The following is a 26,467-nucleotide window of genomic DNA, read 5'->3' as shown; positions in this document are numbered from 1 at the left end:
TGCCTGGGTGGGGAGTACAAGAGGTGCTGCATTCCAGGTAGCCATGAGAAGTGAAGTGCCCAGGTGGAGAAGGCAAGCCTGGAAATGCCACCCAGGAGTACCCAAGGTAGGCAAAGTGCCTGGGCAGAGAAGCAGCAGTCACAAGGACTGAGGCCATGGCTCAAAGGGGCTGATGATGGAAATAACTAATAACATCTGTGTGGTATGGGCATGGTGTAAAGGAGGGGTGCTTGTAGCCCCATTATAAGCCCTTCAAGTGAAGTAGAGACATCTGAATGCCCACGTGAGATTGAGGATCCCTGGGGCAGGTTCCCTTTCTCAAGAGCTAAGAACAAGGCATGGTGGGCGAGATGAAGGAAGCAAGCCTGAGAAGTGAGGCGGGGGGGAGCAAGGGCTAAGCGGCTACCAGGGGGCATTGTGGCCACCCCTGGGACAAGCACCTGTCAGAATTACATAAAAACATGTGACTGTGCCCAATACAGACAGAGACAAGGATGTATTTCTCATAATACTTTGGGGTCATAATGATGATGAATTAATATGACGTTTGACTGCTTGGGCTACTTCTGCGCAGAAAGGAAGAAGGCAGTAAAAGTCCTCGATCAGTTCGCATTACATCACAAAACAATTTGGTCAATAATAGGGTAGGATGAGACAAATATATCCTTTCCCTGAACTCCTACCTAAAGCACTTTGTTTTTAAAAGTACAAGCATTAAATTAATTAATTTTTAACTAATCAATTAATTCCCATCACTAACCTGTCATGAATCAGATGCCTGTTCAAGTAGAACAGACTGCACAAAGTTAGCAGACTATTAAAGGTATTATCTACCCGTAGTAGAAGCAGTGTTTGTTTTACCATTGGCCTGATCAAAAGCTTGCCAAATGGGAGTCGTTCCACTGACTTTGACAGACTTTCCATCAGGTTCGATAGACACTCATTAAATCAGATCAGCTATTGTTTAATTAAAAATCAGATTGAACTGATGCATAGGAAATAACTGTACTCGCATTTTAAAATTCAGCAATTAGCAGAAATCCAGTGAGAAAAATATATTAAGCCTGTTAATTTAGATGGCTTTTTAAAACGCATCCTTCTGTTTACCTTGCTATTCTTTTATCCGATATTTTGATGATTTGTTCACATAAAAAATGATATTTCACAGAGAATCACAGAATCATAGAACAGCAGGGCTGCAAGAGACCGCGGGAGGTCAGCTAGTCTAAATCCTTGCTCAAGGCAGGATCATCCTTAGCAAAAACACCCTACAGAAGTGTTTGTCTAACCTTTTCTCAAAACTGCACCATCAACCCTCATCCACAACTCTCCGCCACAACGCTCCAAAACATCAGGAACTCAGTGTGCTGCCACTACAAGGACAGGACGTGGCTTGTTAAAATACATTTAAAAGATCCAAGGGAGAGGACCATGACCCCCAACACAAAAACTCCCACTGTCCACACTGAACTGATCGTGGGGTAAAATTCCTTCCTCATCTCAATGGTGGCAATGGGTCTGAACTTTAGCAGAAGAGCGAGATCCTGTAACTAGAAACCTCTGAGTTTTTTAAGTCACAGAAGAAGCACTGGCGCACCCCGGGCGAGAGCCCCAGACTTGGCAGAAGCCACCACACTGTACTTCTGAGGAAGGAGACTAAAACCTGTATCAACCAGAGGGTGGAAAAAAAATCCTTCCTGGCTTCATGTGGCAACCAGCAAAGCCCAGAAGCATGGGGAAACCGAACACCCTCCTCTTGGCACTGCTCTCTGGAGACTGCAAGCACAACTCCATGCACTACATGCTCTTAGTGGAGAGCCAGACCTCTTTCTATCACCCAGGCCTTCTGTAAGCCCAGCCCAGTTCTTTAGTCCTGTTTCATAACCAAGCCAGGTGTGGAGTTCTTATTCATTTTCCTGCTCTTGAGCCTGGTCCTCACCTATTTCCACCTGCTCTGGCCTGCAGAGTTTTTCTCACAATCTGCAAAAAACGCTGCATGTATGGGTCTCCTGGGCTTCCAACTGTTGTTCTTCACAGCACGCTCCAGACATTACTACTCCTAAATCATTCCTGACCAATGCTTATTTTAACCTCCTCTTTCAAACCTTCACAATGTCCTAAGGCAGTCTCGTCCACTGCCTCGCTGGGCTTCCGAATGTGAACGACGTGCCTACATTCTCCTGCGATCTCTTGCTATGAAACACACGTTTATATGACCTGATAATAATAATTTCCAAAAGAGAAAGTTTATACTTATATAAAGATGGAATTAAGGATTGCTAAAATGTATCTATTTCTTAAATTTTCAAATGGGCTGTTCAGTTTGTCCTCTATTGCAAATAGGTGGCTTTTGTTTCTACCCATTACTTTGCATTTTGAAGCCCTGCTACGCAACACCCTTTTGCTGACCAAACAGATTTCTGCGTGTGTACGTTGGGGGTAATGCTAGGGGAAGGGAGAGAAATCAAGCTACAATACCTCCAGGTTAGCAAAGCTCCCTGCCAAAACGTCTCATTAGAACACCCAGTCTGTAACTACTGTCTTACTGGTGCCTTGCAGTCCAATTTAATTGAGCTAAAGCACTGCCACGGCACACTGCTCTTTTGACAAGCAGGGTAAACTCATTCTGTCCATCATGACACTTGTGGGGTTTTTTTTGTTTTTTGTTTTAAAAGGGCTCACATATACCATTTACAAATTAAATTCAAAGCACGTTGCATCTTCTTTTTAAAAGGCCACATTCTCCATCAAAGTTGCTTTTCCAAAATTTGCCTGATTTTTTCAGAAGTCTTGACATTGTTCCTCATTTCTGGTATTGCCCCCTTTTTTTGTGAGTAATGTTCCGAATCACACAAGTCTAATTTAAACAGACTATGGATCTTCTCATGGTGGACAAATTACAGCTGAGAAAAATTTGCTGTGCTGGTTCAAACAAGGAGTTCAGGGGCAACCTGCTTTTCATGGTCACTGCTCCTCATTTGTCATTCTGAAAAGTTTAATACTAATAGGCAAATCCCTGGTGTTTTATTGAGCTTTCACTGTTCACCAAGAGGCAATACTGTTTTTGAGCACTGTTTCAAATCTTCAAAAAGTAATTTTAAAAGCCCCCAACTTAACACATTAGAAATGCTGGTGCTGTGATGTACCTGTTATGTTTGAGCTTAACAGTGGATGTTCAAAGGGCCCTTACGGCAATTTTAATGAGTTTTGTTTAAGTCTAATCCAATGCTGATTTTGCACATTACAGACATTTGTCATGTTTAAGTACTGTACCAGAAGAATGAATTGAAACCAGAGACAACTTTTAGTCTATTTGATATAAAACAACCAAATTTGATTGTTCTCTTAATAGCAAGTAGACCTTGGCCTTGAGAAGGCAGAGTTGCAAAACATATGTATATATAATTCATCATGTCTGCATGAAATTAAAGCTGTGACTCTCTAAATGGAAGCTCAAGTTGTTTCTCCTCATTTATTCTTCTTAATACTGTTCAACAGTCATTCTTTTCCTTATGTTTTTCTAATTGTGAAGCCAGATATTGATAAACTGTTTTGTTCTTTTAAAATCAATTTAAATATAACAGTCTAACTCAAACATAGTATGCCTATCTGGTAAATTAGAAGATAAAGTAGGCATGGACCGGGATTTTTCCTTCAATTTGTGACTGAATTTCAGTACATTCAGTAAAACAAGGGCAATGGCTTATAAATCTAGAGTAGGCAAGGCCTAAAAAGGTCAATACCATTTTTATTTGGAAAATTTCAGAGGTATTTAAGCCACCTAAGTAGGAGTTAGGTGCCATTTTCTATTGAAACAACAGCGTGCAGTAATTTTTCTGAAATGTAAAAGTGGGTTCTGGGATAAGACAAAAATCCTTTTTCATTTGTGATCTAACCCAATGTTCTACATGCAGCAGCTCCTACATTATTTTCTACTATATCATCATTTAGGTTACAACAGTGCTCAAAATATGCTCAGCATCGTAAGATGTAGCCCTTGCCCAATATAGTTTACTATCACAGAGAGAGAAAAAGACCAAGGCAAGACTCAAGATGATCGGCAGGGATCCGGGTTTTCCATTTCTTGTGGAAAGATGCAAAAAAACACAGACTTTCTCCTTTAAAGGGGAAAATCATAGGCTTTCCCCTCTAAAAGAGAAAAACCTGGGAACCCGCAGGTATCCCCTTGCAGGCTGGGAGAGTTACAGCCTGCAAGGGCTGCTGGGGCTGGGGGAAGGAGGGCAATCAGAGGCAAGGGGCCACATGCATGCCAGTGCAGCCAGGCAGTGTGGTGTAGAGCAGCTCCCACAGCTCCCTGCAGATAAGTCTATGTGGGGAGGGCAAAGGCAATGCATGGCAATGGCAGGGGAGGCACAAGTAATGCATGGGGGGCATAGGTGACACACGAGAAGCCAGGGGGCATAGGCAATGCACTGAGGAGGCACGTGCCCCCCCAGATTTCTGTGCTCACAGTGGGGCGTAGGGCATGGGGCTGCAGCCTGGCTGGACCAGAACTGAGCAGGAGCCACCTCCATGGCCCAGTGGGCAAGACCCAGCACAGAAAGGCAGCATGGGCCATGATGCGGAATTGTATCCCCCTGCCTGCTGCCAGCAGGCAGGGGGCACCTCATCTTGGCAGCCATGATGGCAGCACTTCCTCCTGTGCCAGGTCGTGCCTCCTGAGCCGTTGAGCTGGTTCAGCTAGGCTGCAGCCCTGGACCCCATGCCCTGCTGTGGTCCTAGAAATCTGGGGGGATGGGGCATGTGCCCCCCCATACCTCCCCAATCCATAGCCTATGGTGTTGCCTATCCACACACACACACACACACACACACACACACACTTCCTCCGCCCCACACATACACCCTTCCCCACACAGTGGGGGGCTGGGGCCTGGTGGCGTGCAGCAGGTTGAGAGAGAGGGGCACCAAAAGGGTGGAAGACTGGGGAACTATGAGTTGGAAGTGAGGGGCACCAGCAGGGCCAGGGGGAAGCAGGTACTGAGTGAGGGGCACCAGCAAGGCTGGGGGTATGGGAGTCTGCGGGTCAGGAGTGAGGGGCACCAGCCAGGCTAGGGTGCTTCAGGTTAAGAGTGAGGGGCACTAGCAGGGTTGAGGGGCACCAGCAGGGCCAGGGGCAGGGCACTGGCATATCAGGGCTGCTCAGCACCACAAAGCAGTGAGGGATACAACTGCAGCTGGACCTGCGTTCTGGTGAGCGAAGGGGGCAGGGTAAGCTCTGACTTTCCATGATAAAAAAAACCAAAATCAAAGACCAAAATATATAGCTATTTAGAATTTATTGTATTATAGTGATTGAAGCACTGGTAGGCTTCCAAATTGCTTTAAAATGTAAATATAACAATACAACATTGTGTTCAAAGGATACCTATATATATATATAGTGGTGTTTCATTTTAATCATGGAAAAATGTGGATTTGGGGTTTTTAAATAAAAAAATTGGGATTTTTTTACACAGAGAAAATCAGAATTCCTGATGATCAGAGTAATGACTGGCATGATTGGTTAGTTCTTTTTTAATGAACAAACTTGTTAAGTTTCTGCTATAATCATTCAGACTCAGGGTCTTGTTACACATTGATCTTTGAGCTGCTCAAATATTGATTGATGTTAAGACCTTGTTACACATTAAGTTTAGGCAGCTCATAGAGCCCTTAACCCCTGGATTGTCCACACATTAATACCTGAAACTAGTTTTAAGCAGGTATATCTCTGATCTGTGTCACCCAGCTCCTGTTCCATTAATGTGTGGCCCACTGGCGACGTGTAGTGGGTGCACGTGCACCCCCTGAGGTTGACTGTGTGCCCCCTGAGAGAAGCGCTGGCGGCACTTCCGGGTTTGCCACTGGGCAACTTGGCCACAAGTTGCTACAGCAGGGGGGAGGGGCACGCTGGGCTTGCAGCCAGCTCAGCAAAGCAGGCAGGTAGGTAAGGTTTCTTCTTGGTCAGGGGGGAAGATCAAGACCTCCACAGTGAAGAAGGGAGCAGGGTAGGGGCAGAGTCAAATCATTTACCCCCACCCCGCCCCACTTCCTGTTGCACTATGGGGATTGTCCTAAGACCCAGCCCAGCCGGGGCCCCATTAATGGAGAGTGGGGCCCTGGCTGGGCCAGGCCAGGCTGTGGGGCAATTGGAGCTCAGTGGCTCCCGCTGCTGTGTGCACTGTGGGGGATCTGAGGGAGGGGTGGCATGTTCTCCCAACCCCTTGGCTCCAACATGCCACCACCCTGGACAAGCCGCTGGGCTCTGATTTTCCCATGGCCCAGCCCAGTTGGGGCCCCATTCACAGTGCATGGAACCCCGGCGTGCCCAGGTCAAGGGGCACATGCCCCCCCCAGCAATCTTTGCACAGAGCAAGGGTGGGCTGCAGCTGTGAGGTGAGCTGGGCTCTGCCTGTTCCATGCCTTGCTGCAGCCTTTGAAAGCAGCATGGCACAGCACCATGTGTCTCGCTGCCCGGCCAGCCCAGCAGCAAGACATGCATGGCGGCATGCTGCTTTCAAAGGCTGCAGTGAGGCACGGAGGCACAGAGCAGGCAGAGCCCAACTCACCTCGCAGCTGCAGCCTGCTCTTGGCCTGTGCAAAGATGTGGAGGGAGATATTCCACCCTTGTCTCCCCAGCACCGCAACTCTGCGGGAGCTGCCAGGCTCTCTCGGAGATGACTTAGATGGGGCGGGGGTCCCGAGGGCTCCATCTCTTCTGACCCAGCGGCACAGCCAAGGCTGGCTCCGCTCCAGCTCTGGGGCCCCCCAGGCGGTGGGGGGCTGAGGCCAGACAGGGGCCAGTGCAGGGAGGCACCCAGGGCCAGTGCAGAGCTGGGTGGGGGGGTGGATTCCAGTGCCAGGTAATGATCCCTGGCACCGGGGAAGTGGCAGCCACATGGGTACAGCAGACCCTGGCCCTGAGCCTGATTCCTGCCCGGTGCCAGCCCCAGCCTTGCTCTTTCCACCACTATGGCCCTTTCCCCACAGACTTTCATGCGAGGGGGGAGGGGGGGGAAGCACATGTGTGCATCCATGCTGTGGCAGGGCACTGTTGGTGCCTGCCATTTTAAGGGCAGAGCCAAGCAGCCAGCAGATGCTTGATTGCAGCAGCCATTTTAGATTCCTGGCTGCCTATATAAACAGAGTAGTTAGCTGCTGGCAGGCCAGGCAATAACACTGCTTGACTGTAAGGCTCCATGCAACATCCTGGAGGTAAGTGCAGGAGCCGCAGGGGATGGTTTGGAGGCTCCTGGTCCTGGGTATGACCTAAAAGTGCACCCTGCTGGGATTGGGTGGCCTGGTGGGGCTCTCAGTGGTGCGGGAGCCCCCAGGAAATGTCAGGCCAGTTACTACCCCAGCAAAAGGTGAGTAGGGGCACCTTAACCTTGGCTCTCACTTTTGTGTGGGCCATTAGTACCATCGGAGCAGGGTAGGCCAGGTAAGCTTCTGGAGGTGCCTGAGCCTGCTGGGGGAGTGACTCTGCAAGGCCAGGCATGCTTCCAGGAGCACCTGAGCTGAGAATAGGGACCCCAATCCCTAAGTGCAGGCAGGAGGCATAAACCCAACTGAGGGACTTGACTGGTCAATGCCGGGGCTAAGACCAGAAGGGTCAAAAGGGCCAGGGGCCCACTGCGAGGGATGCCCGTGATAAGCAAAGAAGCTCGGGGTCCCAACTGGCCTGAGATGGGGCCAGGGCTTATGGAAGCTGAAGGTCCCATGAGTGGGGACCACAGCTAATGGGCAAAGGGGTCAGTTGAGCCAACTGCCTGAGATGCCATCTGCAAGGCTTGGGCTGTGGTGTAGGGGTGGAATGGAGCTGTGGATAGCCTCCCTCAATATCAGGGTGTAAAATGGGTAGCTTCCTGCCTAACTAACACTCAATTATGTTCCATCAAGGCATGGCAGGTGAGAGAGGTGGGCAGTGTGCCCAGAGGCAGGTGGGGAAACTAACCCTGTGGCTAGTTGGGGACCCCCACTTTGCCACACATGCATACTCAGCCCCCCACCAATTATTTTTCTCCCTCTACCCCCAGCTCCCTGGTCAGTGATTGGTCGCTGGGGGCTGCCCCTCCCCCCGTTTGGCAATTGGTTGCTGGTGCCCCCCACCCCCCCACTATTAGGAGGCACCAGTTGCCTGTGGTGTGGCCATTCCAACAAATGAGCTGCCCAAGTTGTGATCCTCCAGTGGTGCAAGCACCTACTCTGGACTCCTTTTAAGAAGTGTATGGATGCTTATCTTGCTGGGATCCTTTGACTCTAGCTGACTTCCTGCCCTTGTGGCATGTGGCTGGGCTCTATGATCTCCTGAGGTCCCTTCTAGCCCTAATGTATATGAAATCCCAGGATGCACTGTCCTCTCCCTGACCCTCCTAGTCTGTGTGGACAGTCTTTCCATCCCCTGAACTCTATTGCTCAGGGGGCAGTCCTGACACCAAGCCAACTCTCCCTCCTACACCCAGGGGTGTGACCTTCCCACCCCCTGTGCAAACAGCCTGCAGAGCACATGCAAGCTAACCAGGTCACGGATGGTTCTACATCCCACATTAATGGAACATGAGCTGGATAACATGGATGAGATATGCCTCTCCAGGGCAGGTTTAACTTTCAATTGCTTAAAGTATGCTTAAAACTAATTTCAGGTGTTAATGAGTGGACAATCCAGGGGGTAAGAGCTCTAGGAGCCACCTCAAATTAATCTGTAAGAAGGCTCTGAGTGTTTTCAGTAGGACAATCTGGATTGAAGCAATGTTGAGAATGGAAGAAGGAGGGGACAAAAAAAGAGTAGGGAAGGAGCAAGAGTGGGATTTAGCAGATGCAGAGGAAGGAGAGAAGTGGGAAGAAGATGGGCCAGGCGCAAACAGTGATTCACAGGAAATAACATGTGAGTCCTGGTTTTAGAACTGAATGAATACAGTAATGGTGGGAGGTTCTAGCCCACTGCTGAGAGCGCAGATTGGAGGCTTATTCTCTGCAACGTCAGCTTCGGTCTATGCTGTACTGTTTGGGGATGGATCCCTCATGAGTCTGGGGCTTTTCAAAGCCTTTCTCCTGCAAGCTCTCTGAAGGTTGTTGCTTCTCTAGATATACCCTTGTTCATATGGCTACTGGCGATGTGGAGGCGAAACTGCTAGGCTGGGACATGCTCACCAGTCCTGAATAACCAGTATAATAAGTTAGCCAAACCTATTTCAGAGGACTTCACTTCTCCATACATGAAGTGACCAGCTTTATGCTGGAAACTCCACAAGACGGAGGAAGCAGCAAGGAGCCAGGCTGTTGGACTGCCCAGAAAGTCCACAGTACCTGTTTTTCCATCACGTGTGACTGATTGCCAAAGCATCCAGAAAGCACCGTATTCACTGATTATCAGAGATCCTACAAATTCATCTGCCATGAAAAAACATGGGGAATTTGTGTTTTTTCAGAGAATCTTTAGAATCACTGGGGGAAAAAAAAGAAGCTTACTGAAAATTAAAACGCTGGCTCCCCAGCGGAGGCCAGCAGTTCACGTGGCCACTGTGGCATCCCGTCGGGGGGGCAGAACCTGCCGGGACACAGGAAAGCAGCCAGGATGGCAGATGCCCCTCCTCTCTCCACTGCTGATTGGCCAAAAGGCTACCCACTGTATGGTCCTGCCCCACTCCAGCAATCAGTAGCAAGGGTCAAGGCTGCATGAATGGCAGCCCTCTTGACCAATTAGCAGTGAGGAGTGGGCCTGAATCAGCATGGGGGGAGGGGCTCACCATCACTGGGGTGGTGTGGTTTTGTTTTTTTTTATGAGGTTTTTATTGGAGAATTGTTTTTTTTTTTTGTTTGTTTTTTTGTTTTTTTTTAACATGGAAAACTCAGATCCCTGTTGATTGACAACAGCCTTTCTCCGCCACCTCACGTCCTCTACATACTCCCTTACATACTCTACCTGCACTTCTCGGAGGTAAGGTAAACAGCAGATTAAGCAGAAGTTCAGCTTTCATGGACATGCATTAACATGTAATATGCATTTTAATATGTATTGCAATATGTAATTAAGCATGCACATTTAAATGTAACAAGGGTCCATAAAGCATGAAGTTCCAAGAGGAGAAATGTATGAGACCTTGCCCAGGATGGTGTGTGAAGCTGTCTGCTGCATTTCTGGAGCAGAAGTCACATATGCTTAGGCGGTCCTGGACACATGTTCAGGATGTACCTTCAATATAATTAACTTTTCTTAATTTTTTTAATGAAATCTATTATTTATAGAAATTCAGTGGGTTAATGCATAGAAAACAGTGCTTTGTGAAATGGGCAGTAAAACATTGTACCTGCAATTGCTTGCTATAAAATATTTCCCCCTTTAATCCTCAGAGTTGGAATTGTACACCTCATTCAGCATGACTGCATGTATATTTGCTGTTATGGAAACAAGGTAGCAGAATCCCCACTATTTCAGAAGTGCCATGTGTTCAAGAAGGACCACAGCTTGGTATTAATTTATTTGTAGCACTCTTGATCAAGCCAAGTGGAGTTTGCAGAATATTAGCAATAAGACCTAATCTTAATAAAACAGTGCCAGACTACATGATGCTTCAGAAACTGAGAAAATACTTTTTTAACCATAATATAGAAGAGAAAATGGTTGCTAATTGAAGGGTTGCATTTGAATTTTAAAAAGAATGCCATTCAATCGCATCACATTACATCTAGTGCATCATGTACTAAGCTATCTGACATCAGCTGGCTCAGTGAAAGCAGCCACACAGAGAAATACTGTATTTTCCTGCTAACCTTAAACATAAGTTTGTAAAGTCCTAGCTGATCTCTAGTGATTAGTTTTGGAAGTTGGCTGTAGGCTAGAGATAACTACCAGATCATCACACTTAAGTAACCTCTTCTAAAATGCTTCTTATTCTTTGCTGTAAAGTCTTATCTTTGTATCAGCTCATGCCATTTTTTTTTTCCAAAGTGCATTTTCCAGAGTTTTAGTAGATAGTAATGCTGCATTCAGAAAAATAAACTACATGAGAAATACTCTTGGAACAAGGAAGAGGTAATATCGTAAAAGCAAAATAACTCACACTAGGGATGTCTTTGTTCTTGCCATCTTTACTGGAAGTTCCACTCAGCTGCTCAATAAAACTGTAATGTGTTAATTGTTCGGGTCCATCTTCTCCATAATGGCCATAGAGGCTGTGCTGGTACAAATCCAAGATTGACATGGGGTTCCCAATAAAGGACTTCCTTACACTACGTTCTTCTTGCTCAACTACAAAAGACATTTAAAAACACTGCACATTTGAGAGAAAGTTCATGTACAGCTTAAATGCACCATGATGTAATTTTTAATAGTAATGCAAATGTTTTAAAATAACTGGAAGTGGTTTGTAGTAAGAGCATTAAAAACTCTGTGCAAGTTAAGAGTATGATTTAAAGCAAGAGGAAAATAAAAGAAATTTAGAATTAATACTTAACATTCAGTATGACTTGCCACCCTTGAAGAATATATAATAGTATAAGATAGCCAGAAGTAATTTCCTTTCTTTTGTGACTGTAGATGAGATTGTTAATTGGACTTCAGGATAGAGGGTTTTATTTTATTTTATTTTAATTGTATTTTTTTGGTTTACGTTTTTATTCAATCTGTTAATAGCTTTCCTGTGCTAAATTCCACAGGCAAGCGCCCATCTTTGGGTTGGTTTACTTTTGAAATTTCTTTCCCATCCCCCCCATCTTTAGTTTTAGTAATCTTAAATCTTTTGGTAATTGATAAACTACAACTATGCTGATGTAAAATCTTGCTCAAGAAGAGCAAACACAGGATGGGATGACATGTCATAGACCGTACAGGAAGTGAGCAAGGAATAAAACCCGGGGTTTCAGACTTTCAGGCCTGAAATCCACAGTAAAAACAAAGACAGAAAATTTGCATGATCTTATGGGAGAGTGAAGGAGAAGTTGGCTCTAGATCAGCGGTGGGCAATTATTTTGGGTGGAGGGCCGCTTACTGAGTTTTTGGCAAGCCATTGGGGGCTGCATGATAGGCAGACAGGGGCAGATAAATATTAATTTTCTGAATTTTTTAGGGGCCCTGTGGGCTGGATAGGATGGCCTGGTGGGCCACATCTGGCCTGCAGGCTGCATTTTGCCCACCTGCCTAGATGCAACACTTGCCTCCGTGCTAGTTCACACTGTTACACAAACCTGAATTCTACCTGGAGCAACTACCGTATTTCCATGGCCTTTTCAAAAGCTATTGCCTCATCTACATTAAAGAAACTCACAGTGATATTAAGCCCAGATGAGACTGGACTCAATGGTCAATGCCTGGGATTTAGGCAAAACTCCAGTTATGTCACATTCTGTGGTTTAGTGGGCCAGTTTATGAGAGCCTGATCCAGAGCCCATTGAACTGGTGTTGGTTTTTCTAGCTGCTGTCTGCTTCAGGCCACTGTCGTCTTAGTGCTTCAGTTCCCTGCTTTTTAAGCAGTACTTAGAACTACCTCACAGGAGTACAGTGAAGACCGGTTCATTAATTTTTGTAAGCCCCTTAGAGAATAAAGTGATGGAACCGTATAGTATGTAGGTAGTCTCTGTGCCTCAGTTTGCTCATGTGTAAAATGGATACCTCACACCTTCATGTGGATGATGTGGGCTGGGGACAGACATTCAAAAAGCCAGAGCCTAAATTGATTCAATCTTTGCAGGTTAATCTAACCTGTCTAGATTGAACCAATTTGCAAGTGAATAGACATTCAGGAAATGCAGGCACATGCTTGCAGTGGATGAGGCCAGAAGGTGGGGAGCGCTAGAGCTTCAGGGAAGCTGTAGAGGGAGGCGGGGGGCATGGCCTGCCCCAGCAGTAGCCTAAAGTGAACTGGCCAGGGCGGGGGTTTAATTCCCGCCTCCCTGTCCCACCAGCACAGACCTGAGCTAGGGTCCTCCTGCTGCTTGCCCCTCGCTGCAGCAGTGGTGGGGGCAGGGGCATGGCCCCTGAAGTTTATTTCCCACTCCACCCCCAGGGAACTGCAGCCCCAACCACCATTGCTGTCGATTGCACCCTGCATGAGGCGAGCAGTGGAATAAGCTCCTTCCCTGCTGCCTCCACCAGATGCCGGAGGGAGTGGGGAAATAACCCCCTTCCATGCCCCCTTGCACAAGGAGCTCTGCTGGCCAGCCTCTGGTCACAACTCTACCCCTGCTGCTAGAGTGGCAAGGGGGCAGGGCCCCTGACATGGCAGCACCCCCGTCTTGGTTTCTCAGGGAGCACAAGACTTGCATGGGCGCAAGCATAGCCCCCTTAGGCAAGGGGGCAGGGAGAGGGGTTATTTCCCCCTCCTGGCATCTGGCAGAGGGGGCAGGAAAGGAGCATATTTTGCCACTTGCCCTGCACAGGGCATGATCGGTGGTGGTCAGGACTGGCAGAACCCAGCGGTGGTCCCCTGGGGGTAGAGGGGATGGAGGGGGGAATAAACCCCTATCAGGGGCCATGCTGACCAGCATCTGGCAACACCCCCACCACTGGAGCAACGAGGGGAGAGAGCCAGGCCAACCCCGGTTAGGGTCTTCACCGGTGGACAGGGAGGAGGGAATTAAACCCTCTCTCTGGTCATGCCTCTGTTGGTGGAGCAGTGAGCAAGGAAATGCCTGGCAGGTCTGTGCTGGTGGGACAGGGGAGGGAGGGGGAATAAACCTCTTCCTTGTCCCCTTCACCTTAGGGGGTCTGGCATCTGGCCATGCCCCCACCCCTGCTCTGGCTAAGGAGCAGAGGGGCGAGGCCAGCCCTGCTTTGCTGGAACAGAGAGCACAGCCCCATCCAGGGCTGCAGAGCATGCTGGGATGCTGGGGGACTCTAGTTTAACTGAAACCAGGAAGGGGTCTGGGACAGAAGTTCCATAAACCGGTTTGAGCTCAGTCAGTTAAGTCTGATACTACATTTGGGCCATTTTGAAACTGGTTTATATGCACTCACCTTATGTTCTGTTACAGGTTTAAACCAGTTTCTGATCACATAAACTGGTTTATGTGTAACTTCTGTTCCTAGCCATGAAGCCAAATCAGTTAATTTCCATAAAAATCTGTTGAGATCTTTGGATGCAAAATACAAATAATTTTTACTAATATGATCTGGGCATCTGAATTTGATGTGATCAGAGCAGATACACTGGTCCTATAAAGGTATCATCACAGTAGTGAAATTTGTTTTTTTTTCTGTTTGCTCCAATCACAGACATCATTTTTTGCAGTCATTTTGGTTCTGTTACTAGCCTAAAGCCTAAGTGGGCATATTCTGTGGAAGCCACATTTTAGTTAGTGGACCACTAAGGCACTTTGGCCTAATAGCTTTGCTGCCATTTAAAGCAGATGCTCACGTATAATAACCAGGGAACCAGGTTTTCCATGTATCAGGGAAAAATGCAGATTTTCTCCTTTAAAGGAGAAAAATGTGGGAAACTATGGGTGTTCCCTTGCAGGCTGGCATAGTTCCAGCCTGCAAGCAGTTGTTTGGAGCAGAAGGGAGCAGGAGGAGGGTGATCAGAGGCAGGGGGCACAATGTGCATATGGTCGGCAATACAACCCCAGGCAGCATGGTGGAAAGCAACTCCTGCATCTGCCTGAAAGTAAGTTTATGGGGAGGGGGCATAGCTGGTCACACATGGGGGAGGGCACATTTTGTGGGGAGATGGAGGCAGTGGATCATGCCAAGCCTGCATGGTGAGGGAGAGAAAGGGGCAGGGTTGGTGGCTGGGGGTGATGCCCACCCAGGGCAGTTCATGGTGCCTGAGGCTGGAACGTATGGTTGTGGAGCCTGGCCCCGGCCAGGACAGAGCCACAAGTGGCTTGTTCGGAGGGGGAAGGACCAGCTCTCTGCCACTGCGTGCACTCCCAGGGAGGCAATGGGCACCAGAGGCAATGTGTAGGGAAGGAATGGGAGGGCACAGGGCTGTATCCTGCCCAGACTGGCAATGGGTGGGAGTTGCCTCCAGGGCATGTGAGGGTGAAGTGAGGCACTGAGACTCATTGCTGCTGCCACTGCAAGCCCCACACCAGCCGTGCCACCACAGCCACCAAGGTGAGGTGCCCCCTGCCTATTGCTGCAGTGGGGGTGTGGGCAGGAGGCACCTCACCACGGCAGAGCAGCTGGCGTGGGGCTTGCAGCAGTAGCAGCAGCAAAGAGTCTCACCACCTGCTCTGCTCTCCCATGCTGGGTCCTGCCTGCTGGGCTACAGAGGCAGCTCCTGCCCAGTGCTACCATGCCCACTGTGGGCACAGAAATCTGTGGGGGGGGCACTTGCTCCCAATGCCCCCCCAACACATTGCCTCTGGCATCACTTATGGTCAGGCAACCCTCATGCCCCACACACAACCCTCCTACCCCACTCCCCTCCCTGCCCCACACACTGGGAGACTTGGGCCTGGGGGCAGCTGGGGGTCCCCTCTGGCAAAGCTGGGGGTGGGAGAAAGGGTGCTGAGGGTTGGAAATAAAGGGCAGCTCTGGCTCCCTGCCTCCTCCTCGGCCCCTACCTGAGCTGAGGCAGGGCTCTGCCCTGGGGAGCTGTGATGCCCCCTTGCCACCTCGGTGCGTTCCCTGGATGGTTGCTCTCATTGATCACCACTAAAGCCAACTCTGCCTGCAGATCATGCTAGCAGGGCTGGTGGTAACAGGGGGGGCGTGGGTCATGTTGGCAGGGCTGGGGGTGCTTGGAAGTGAGGGGCACCAGCATATCAGGGCTACTCAGCACCACAAAGCAGGGGGTGGGAGGTAGAGACAGCTGCAGGTGGAACCGCATCCTGATGAGCAAAGGGAGCAGGGGCAGCTCTGATTTTCCACGTTACAAAAAACCAAAATCAAATTATAATGACTGAGGCGCTGGCAGGCTTCCAAATTGCTTTAAAATTGTAAATATATCACTACAACATTGTGCTCATCTGATGCCTATCTATATAGTGGTGTTTCATTTTAATCATGGGAAAATGCAGATTAGGGGGTTTTAAATCAGAGAATTTGGGAGTTGATTTCCATCAGAGAATTTTGAATTTTTTAACAGAGAATTTTTTTTGAGTTTTTTAACCAGAACCCCTGAATAACATCCTTTAAAAAGTGTGATGGATAGAGAAAGAATGGTAATTGTCTGATATCATCTGTTTAATAAAATAAAACAGGGCTCTCACATAAGGATATTGGTGATAGAAAAATGTCAGGCATGCTTATTTGCTTCAGTTACTCACCTGCAGCATTGGGCATATAACCAAAGATTAACCCACAATTATAGGAGTGTGACCTAAATATATAAGTGATCTTAACTTCCCACTCTCCCACTATCTCTTTGCGGAAAAACCTCCAAATGGATTATCTTTAAAAGTGCCAAACGCTGAGTTTAGTTCCTGGCAGACACTAAATGGCACGTGTGTATCTAACTCAAGTATTGAGCTGCCTGTGGCATTTTAAATGCACATATCATTGCAGTATCTACTGTAGGTGATAGTTTCAGCTGGGTCAAGTTCAGTCCTGTATAAAAGGTCAACACAAAACCTATGCAGCACTGAAGTTTCAATTAAGTTCTCAGGGCTTAAGTGGGGCTTCAGTGGTGCAGAAACTTTGCACTGGACCTATGCACCCCCTTGCATTTCTCCCTGGCGAGGAAGTCAAGGACTGAATGGACCCTGATTGCACTCTTAACGATGCAGGGAATACTCTCCATAAGAGAAACTAAACTACGCTGTAGGGTAACTTGTACTAATAATGCTGATGGTTTTCCTATTTGGGGGCATTTATACACATACTTTTTTTCCCATGATGGACCAGAGATCTGCCGTTTAATCGAGTCTGCTCCGCACGCCAGCTGAAGTGAACTGCACTGTGCTGTGTGCACTTGTAAAAAGTGGTGAAATGTGCATTAGTGCACAGAAAATGGCAGTGGGGCGTTTTAGTTCAAAAGCACGCCACTGCCATTTTCTCAGTGCTGATGCGATTTCTCCGCTTATACCACTGCAAGTGTCACAGCACCGGGCACTTTTCAAAGCGCTTGGTGTTGCGGTGGCTACATGTGTAAAAATGCTGTTGGTGCTTAAGTGAGGACCGTAGCCTCTAAGCTTGACAGCCCACTACAATAAATAAATAAATAAATAAATAAATTACCCCAAGAAATTCACTTTTGAGGTTTTTATTAGATTGCTATTCCCAGTGAATTCCAGCAACTGAGTACTGTCCTCAGAAAGTGGCAATATTTAACGAGAAGGCTTAACTATACCAGCATAACCAGTACTGCTATAATAGGGAGGTTTCCAAACTATGGCCTTGATCACTGGTTTATTTTAACATACCAAAGAATTTTTAAAAAGTTCTTTATAGTCACTTCTTTATTGCTGCAATAATGCAACTGAAGACTTTTAGTTGCACTATAGGGATATATGAATACATCCTTAGACTTAGGTAGGCTCCTGATGAGAAAAAAAGGTGCAAGAAAGAAAGAGAAAAAAAAATGATGTTCATATACAATAAAAAGTACACAATGGAAAATTAGATCTGAAGAAAGATGTGGAGTTAAAAAGTGGAAACAAGATATATACAGCACAAAGGAAGACACAATCAGCTGCAGTCAAGATGAGGATGAGAACTATAAATTCCCATGTACAAATTTTCAATTACCTTGTTTGTTGTTCTGTGTTAACTCTACTAACTTTTCCTCTTCGGTTCCAAACTCATTTGTTTCATACTCTGTCTCTGTCTCAGTGTCAGAGTTGCTGCTGGCAGAGTACGTGCACACTCGCAGCGTTCTGTCCTGTACAAATAACAGCATTACAATTAATCAGGTAGCTCATGCTCATCCCAATAATCAAGTATGTTGATAGGAAAGAGAACATTTTGCAGTCATCACCTGGTGCATGCAGATAGTTCAATTGGAAAAAAGAAAGCTGATTTACTAATTTAACTGCATCAACTTATCACGGAGCAAGGAATCAAACTCCTTACAACATAGGAGATTACCAGTATTATTGTCCTGCTAAGTCCCTGCTGATACATAGCCAATTCTGTGACTGTCTTTCCCTCTGTAAAACTGCTTCAAGGCTATGAACTTTCTGCAGATTATTTATTTACGTGTGCTCATAGTAAATAGTAGCCATCAAGTACAATTTTAAAATCTTTAAAAAATTTCTAAGCTAGCAAGTCGATAACATGCAGGGGTTTCACAAAGTGCGTGATGAGATAGTTCAGTGCAAAGGGGTTACAGACAATGATTTAGAATGACCAGCCTAAAACACGCTTGGTTTTTGTACTTCTGCCCAAAACAGCCATCAAAAAGTCCTGTCCCCTTTCCTGCCCCTGGCATTTGGAAGGGCCATAGAGGAAAGAATAAACTCCACACATAGGCAGCAGAAGGGTGGGGGCTAATGGGCTTAGCCCCCCACAAATGCAGGGCAGCGGTAGGGATGCAGGGCAGCCTGGCTGTGGGCTTCTGGCAGCTGCAGCAGGGGTGGGGAGGGAATGGGTCTGGGGTGGGCGCTACACAGCTGGTGGGGCGTGGGACTGAGCTGCGAGCGACTCATCTGGGGGGAGTGGCTCCTGCTGCTACGTACACCCCAGGAAGCATGGGGGGTGGTTGCCTGCTTAGGGCAGGATGGGCTTTAGACGCGGACTGGGGATGGGGTTGTGCCAGGCTCTTCCTGGGGGGGAGGAACTGGGTCAGGCTATGCTCGGGTAGCGTGGTGACGGCATTGGGAGCAGGGCTATGGACGGGTGGGGGATGCAGCCACCCCAAAATTCACTGTAACCCCCGCTCCCAGCACTGCTCCTGCCGCCGGTCCCGAGCACAGCCCAGTCCAGCTCCCCCCTGCCAGGAAGAGCCTGGCACTGTCCTGGCCTCTGTCTGCAGCTGCAGCCTGCCCTGCCCCATGTAGACCCGGGGGCACATGCCCCCCATGCCTCCTGGTGTGAGTGCAGTGGCTCCTGTCTGCAGCTGCACCCCACCCTGCCCCATGTAGACCTGGGGGCACATGTCCCCCCTGCCTCCAGGGGTGTGTGCAGTGGTGGGAGCCACCCCCCCATCCTGGCCACCCCCCAGATGATCTGTCCCGTGCCCCACCCCAGCTGTGTGGGGTGAGGCCTCGATCTGCCCTCCCCAGCCCTTTCCCCACAGACTTACTTGCTGTGGGAGGGGGTGTGCATGCATGCATGCACTCACCCCCCCCCCCAAATTTTTTTCTCCCTATGACTCCACAATTGGCTACCTGTCTTTTGACTCTACAAGTAAAGTTTCTCATGCAAAACTTAATGGGTCCCTCTGGAAGTAAAAAAATAAAATAATTTTTTTTTTTTTAAAAGGAATGAAAAAATGAAAAATGAAAAGGGCTGAAGATGCAAGAGTTCAATGGCAGCAGCTCAGCAGGTGAAACCCAGGAACTAGAAAGAAGGAAGCCACATCTGATATTTCTGCTTGGAGATCTGATTATCTGTCAAAAAATTGGATTCACAAGTACAATAATCACCTGAACTCAAACCCCATTTTCCCAGTACTCTTAAACCTATTAGAAAAAAAAAACACTTTACAGTAGCTCTGAATCTCCCCATGCAGCACTGAGAAATTCAAAATAGCAGCTACTCATCTGATAAGAAACATGCTCTACTGACAAAAGCATCAGAGGGAGAGTCAGCAGCTCTGGACTCCAATCAAGGTCTGTAGCTGCCTTGCCAATGTGACACAAAGCAAGTCACGTAACCCTTCTAGGTCTGTGTAGGAGTTTGGGCTGATTTAACAGAAAAAAGTGCTTCAGTAAACCCCTGTTCCCTCCCACCACCCCGCAAAAAACTCCAGGCTCCACCATATGGAAACATAGAAGAACGCATAAATTACAGCATGGTATGAAGAATATAAACAATGTGAGGGTTGCTGGCCAGCTCTGGAGCAGAACTGCCTAATTATTCCCTTTCTTCAGGGAGGATTTTTTTTTTACTTGTTAACCATGGCCACTGCCACCCTCTCTGTGTGTCCAACCAGCCGTGGTGATGTGGCTCTTCTAGGGAAGAGGAGCCTGGCAGCCATCAAGGGTAGTTTTTCCATAGATGCATGTGTATGCTAAGGTGTTCAGAGGTGTGCGTCTTTGACAATTTGTTCTTTTTGTAGTTTTCAGGGAAGGACTGAAAGACAGGTCACTGCAGGGACTCATCAAAAGAAAAGGCAGAAAACAAAAGAAGAGCTTTCCCCTTTCACCTTAATTTCATATCACATCTATGCCAAACACTCATTTCACGTAAACAAGCAGAGCTAGACCTGGGGAAAAAACAGGCCTAACTCTCTAAAAGAAAACAAAGGGAGCCAGACTCTTAGGTGAGGGACAGATACACATAAACCATTTAAGTGATCCAAAATTGGTTTAAACCTATAACAGAACAGATGTTCAGTGCACATAAACTAGTTTGAAAATGGCTGAAACCGGTTTGAGATCAACCTGGTTGAATGTAATATCAGACTTAACTGATTTGGGTCAAACTGACTTATGCAATATCCGTCCCAGACCCCTTGCTGGTTTAAGTTAAACCAGACACCCCCAGCATCCCGGCATGCTCTCTGGGTTGGGCTGGGCAGGGCTCTCTGCTCCACAGCAGAGCTGGCCCCCTCCCTTCTGCTCCCTTGCTGGAGATCTGGCAGAGACTGCAGGCATCTGCCTGGCTTCCCCCTGCTCCCCTTCCTCCCTTCCCTCACCACTCCCTGCTAAGCAGGGATTCCCCCTTCCCCTCTGCCTTAGACAGGGGAATTTAATACACCTCCTTGCTCCTGATTTCCCTGAGGTGCTGCCTGGGCTGGTGTCTGGCCGTGCCCCCTCCCCCCCGGGGGACAAACCTGGCAGGGGCTGCTTCTCCCTTCCCCTCCAGGCACACCCCAGTGGAGTTCCTGCAGGCCAGGGTAGGGGTTTAAACCCTTCCCCAGTTATCCTGAGCAGCCTGCCAGGGCCTTGCCATACCTCTCCAGGTCAGCTTCCCTCCAGCCTTGTGGCTGGTGTGGAAGGGAAAGGAGGGCATGCTCTAGTGTCCCTGGCTTCTGGCCTGAGCCACTGCAGGCATATGCCTGCATTTCCAGAATAAAAAATGAATGCCTGTTCACTTGCAGATCAGTTCAATCTATGCAGGTTAGATAAAGATGTGCCAGTTAGAGAGTGAATCAATCTCTGCAGGTTAGAGATTGAATCAATTCAGGTTTGGGCTTTCTGAATGTCTGTACCTAGCCTTAAAGAAACAGTGTATCTTGTTATGGTATCTTGACCTCTACAAAATGCCTAGGGATAATGTTCAATTAATGAATGTTTGTTAAGCATGACACAAGATACCTACCATACCTTTGTGGACTGTAGAATTAACAATAAAAATGAAGTCCTCTGATGAAATGTGCTAAGTACCATATATATTCATATACCACCCATGCCTTCTCCCCTATCAGCCCTCCAAAATTCAGCTTCATGTCTTAAGTGGGAAAACTGATTTTTCTTAACTGGATTAGAAAACCGGAAGTATAGAAGTATGCAGACACTGTGTTCTAACACTAACAAAATGCCTGCCACTTCTCTGTGGTCCTAGCAAGCAGAAGCCCTTCAATCCAGTGTTAACGCTCTTATAGCTGCTAAGGAATTTGTAGTAGCTATTGGGTGAGCACTGTATCTTTTGCTGTAAGCAGCAATTGCGTTAGCTCACAGCAAGTGAGCTCTATATGCACTCAGTAGGATCTTGATGAGGACTGTGGTTTGGGTTGATTATTATTATTTACTGGAACTTATAATAAGACTCATTCACTGTAAAGAAGTAACAGCCTTGTTACTGCCCTTGCAAGAGTCTCAGACCTAGCCTTGTAGATGTCCAGCCATATCAGGAAATTCTGTTGCCTCACTTAGGACCCCTCTACATGTTACAGGTATTGTACAAGTAACTGGTTAAATGTGCAGTTACCCTGAGACCAGCTATATGTGTACAGTACGTATCACGCAATAAAAAGTTAGACCTCAAAAAGGTGTCAAGCTTTAATTTGCATGTGTAGCAGGGTCTTTAGACTGTTTCCTGGGATGCCCCACTTCTTGGACATTATCCAAGAAGACTTAATCTCTGTCACATATTAGGCCATGACTCTGGAAAAATCTTTTTTTCTTTGTTCTACCTTCCAAAAACAAGGTGCATGTCTTACGGGGGAACATGGTATGAGAGAATGTGTGGTAAATATTATCATTATTATTAGATTGTTAATTGTTCACTGTATTAAAAACTGTTAGCAATTTTTGACTCTACAGTTAAATGCTGTGTTTAGATTATAGTGTATCGAATAAAATGCTACTAGAGCATTCATTTTAATTTATACCTTTGATTTAGTAGTTTTCTTGCTGGTCCAGTCTGGAAGAATCTTCTTGGTTTCCACCGGTTTTTCGGTCTGCTCTAATGATGCTGAAGATACAGAACTCTGTTCTTGTCCATCTTGCTTTGTTAAGTTAATCATTCCTGATTTTAAAAAGAGATGATTTAAATTCCAGATCTAGTTGTCATTGCATTAACAGTAATGATTGGTTTTGTGCAAGTGTGATCCTGTGTCCAAATTGGGGCCAGATTCTGATACTTTTATGTCAGTCAAATACACTTTCACCTCCGTAGGACAACTTGTATAATACAGAAAATTTATTGTGAGTAAGGTGGACGAGTTTAATCTAATTTCCCAAGAGCAAGAGAAGGGGAGAAAGATGTAGTTTAAATCCCCTCTTTGAGTCTTAAAATATAAATGCTTTTCAAATGAGAAACAAAATGCAATACCTGTTTCCTAGATAACACTGTAGGATCGGTTCTGTTTGTATTCTGACAGACAGGAATAAAGCAAACTCGTGTTTTGAAACAAAAATAAAAAGACCTGATACTTTCCTAGGAGAAATTTTCTAAATCAACTAGTCTTTTTATTTACTAAGTTGATACTACATACAACTAAAATGTCAGAAAATAAACAGCGCATTGTGGAGCAAAACGAGAGTTGTGATTTTGGAGAGGAAGTGAGAGGAAGAAGGGTCAGATGAAAATATTCCAGGAAAGAATGAGTTGACCTCACCATCTGATGTATACTGGGTAGTTTTTTTTTTTACATCTCTTCATGACATTTTAATTAAGATACAAACCTTAAAAGGTTGGTGCTGTGAATATTAGCATTAAGATCAGAACAATCTTACTGCTACCAACTTCTTATGAAGCAATTCAATGCTTGCAGTTTCTATTCAATTTGTTATAATGACAGTGTTTAATCATGGAGTCTACTCCATAGCACCCTGCTGAATTGAGGTCACACATGTGGCTATTCAAGCATGTAGCATATAATCTATAACTAAGATTTCTCTTCTGACTCTCTCTCAGCTGTGCCATTAATTAACAGTACATTTATTTCAAAAATAGTATGTATTAAAAATATCTTTTATTTAGGTTTGATGCAAAATGACCAGTGGGTTTGAAATGAAGCCTATGATGTGTGTTTGCACTCTATTATACCACTGCATTTCAGGACTGGGAATATTCCTAAATCAACTAAATTCCAAGTTGTTTAATTAGAATGGCTCTTTTGTAAATTCTCATGAATGTATAACAGGAGCTTTTTCACATTTAGGTTCAGTTTAAATATCAGTTCATTAGTGGAACACACGCTTGGTGTCCTTACATAAAGCTGAATCTGTTGTGTAGCCTCACAGCTTCAGGGGACAGAATTTCTTTGTCAGTGTGGTGCAGATCGAAATGACACATGCAAGTCAAATACATTAGGATCAGCTCATAGTTGCCACAAACATTTTACTCTAACAAACTGCTAAAAAAATCATCTAAAAGCTAATCCATGCAGTGTGTGTGTGTGTGTGTGTGTGTGTGTGTGTGTGTGTGTACGTACGCACGCACATGCTTCCTTGTATTTTTTTAAATGGAAACTTTTTGAAGCTGATACTTCCTCTGAGTTTATATTCATTTTTGAAGAATATAACCCCCCAATCTTGAAATGAACGTGATACAAAGAAATAAATAATATTGTACTGGAAAATTAACTTCTGTTAATTAATTAAATCACTAGTAAAGGAACAGAAGTTAGTTATTAAACACACATACACACTGTTTGCTACAGTAAATTATGTGCACACGTAAAGCTCTGTGTGTGTATATGCATGTGAGAGGCAAGAATTTTTTTTGGAGTAATATCTTTTATTGGGCCAACTATATAGCTGGGCCAATAAAAGATATCACCTAAGAAATCTTTGCCTCACATAATTTCTGAACCATCACAGCTACAACCTCGCTCTTACACTATATGCGTATGTGCACTGTAGTGGAACCTTTACATGCCTCTTATTCCTTTGTTGACAATTGTTTTATATGTTAATAGTTTATGCACATTCAGCTGCTACATTAAAATGCATGTTTTATGTTACTGTAAATCCATATGTTTGTACAATCCAGCAACTTATCACAAGACTTAACGTTTATGGTTATCACCAACCATTCATTGATACCAAATTTATGCGCTGAGTCCAAATTGCAATGTAGTCCAAGTTCAATTTTGAAAGCAAGTCTATTTTTGTCGTTTCACATTTTAATATCACAACATGACCCTTCTTTATTCCTGGCAGCAAATTTAGAGACTATTCCTGAAAGCTGATGAATATCCACCGCTCTTTTTCAAGCCGACTGTCAGGCCTGCCCTACGTTTTTACTCAAATATTGTTTCTTGGGAAGGGATTTAATATTTTATACATTTTTTTTCTCTCTCAGATAAGATAAGCACTATGCGTAACAAATTTTCCACACAGCTCAGGTCACCAACTTGTTAATCTTATGTATTCACATAAGGAATCTTTTCCGATACCTGCTTAACATTGCCTGTTATCTAATGTCATTATTACAGGACTTCTGCTAATCGAAACAGATGTTAGGACAGAAAGAATCTAATTTCCAATGTAATTGGCATTTTACCTGAGGAGGCTGGTTTTGGAAGGCGACTTTGAAAAGGTCGTATATTTTTGGCTGTCATGGTAGGATCAGATGTTGAATGACTAATTATGCTTTCTACAGATCCCTGGCTCTTAGCCGTGGAAGGCACTTCTCGCTCGAGAGTTTTGGCTTTCACTGAAGGAGCTGAAGGAAGGACTTCCTCAGGAGACGTGAAGACTTCAGTTTCTAAGGTCGATTCTTGCTTAGAAACGTGTCGGGCCGTTGACCGGTTCCCTGAGTCTGGGAGAGGGAAGGTCCCAATCCCACTGTCCAAAGTTCTCATCTGGCAGCAAGATTCTAAGGTACAGAAAAGTGATGTGATGGGGCTGGAGCTCAAGGATTTGCTAGCATTTAAAAACAGTGAAAGGAATGATGGGGGGAAAAAAGACATCTTGAGGGGAGGTTTTTAAAGAAGAAAAATATTTCTCATTTAGCCAGCATAGTGTTAATTGTAAATGTAATTGTAACTTCTAGTGCTGTGGCATGAAACATCTATTTAATTAAACACAGCAAAACATCACATTGAGATATAATTAAAAGTACTATCAAACAATAAACAAGTGCCAAAACATTCAAAGTGGCATGACTTGGATTCCTGTCATCGTGGCGTTTAAAAAGATCATGTATTAGAAATTAATTGTTGCTCTTGAGGGTTGCTATGAAATTCTCTGAGTGGCTCATTATAAAGGGCTGGAGAGAATTCAGAGAAAAATATTCAGGAAATTAAGAGCAGACTTATAAGAAACAGTAAAAAAACAAAAGATAAAGCTTTCCCTCCCAGCCACTATCCAAACCATGGCTCTAACGTATGTAGGAGGGGCAGGCTGTGCTCAAATAACTCTCCCAAAAGACAACCATCTCTTCTGGCAGGTGATCAGAATCTGGCCTTCACCCATGCCTGCCAGAGCAACAACAGCATGGCTCATATCCCTGCTCAGTTCATCTCAACTGAGGAATGCAGTGCCGCGTAGATACCTGAATTATCCCAGGTACTGGAATAGCATAACCATGGCAGTGCAGTGCTGTGCCCAGGGTCATCTGCCCTGCCATGAAGGCTCTGCATCTGCCATGAAGTGAAGGCGGTCGCAACTGTGGATGCTCTGTTTGAGGATGGTATTTAAGAGTACAATCCTATCCCTTCACTGTCTATTCATACATACACATCCCTTTGCCTTGTACAGTAGAAACACAGCTAGGTTTCCCAAACAACACTGAAAGTGTTATGATGGTAATCTGCATATATTTCAAGGATATAAACACCAAGGAGGAAACTTTAGCACTAATGGCTTGAAACTGAGTATAATTTAGGTTAAATATCTGGAAACATCTCTTGACAATGAGATCTATCAAGCTGTGACAGAGACTCCCAGGGGAAGTAGTCGAAGTCCCATTGCCTGGGCAATTTAAAACTAGACTGGATAAAGAATTTGAGAATATACTATAGAGAACAATTGTATCCTGGCAGGAGATGCACAATATGACCCAATAGATCTTTTCCATCTCTAT

At 45.8% G+C, this 26,467-nt stretch overlaps 1 protein-coding gene across 6 annotated transcripts in view; it reads right to left on the bottom strand.

Annotated features, from left to right (window-relative positions):
- The window catches only part of NCKAP5 (NCK associated protein 5), a 464,916-nt gene that overhangs the window by 28,410 nt on the left and 410,039 nt on the right, over positions 1 to 26,467 (bottom strand). For 5 of the 6 annotated variants that reach the window (XM_059727432.1, XM_019480457.2, XM_059727427.1 and 2 more), the window contains 4 exons: positions 24,944 to 25,258; positions 22,323 to 22,459; positions 17,633 to 17,765; positions 11,064 to 11,251 (listed from right to left, as the gene is read on the bottom strand). In XM_059727432.1, coding sequence (XP_059583415.1) covers positions 11,064 to 11,251; positions 17,633 to 17,765; positions 22,323 to 22,459; positions 24,944 to 25,258 — 773 coding nt within the window. The remainder of the gene's footprint in view (positions 1 to 11,063; positions 11,252 to 17,632; positions 17,766 to 22,322; positions 22,460 to 24,943; positions 25,259 to 26,467) is intronic. The other variant, XM_059727431.1, reaches the window with a different exon arrangement.

The sequence above is a fragment of the Alligator mississippiensis genome, chromosome 4 (assembly GCF_030867095.1).
Source record: "Alligator mississippiensis isolate rAllMis1 chromosome 4, rAllMis1, whole genome shotgun sequence".
Classification (NCBI taxonomy): Eukaryota; Metazoa; Chordata; order Crocodylia; family Alligatoridae; genus Alligator; species Alligator mississippiensis.
The sequence above is the reverse complement of the archived record's forward strand: the minus strand, read 5'-3'. Positions and strand labels throughout refer to the sequence as shown.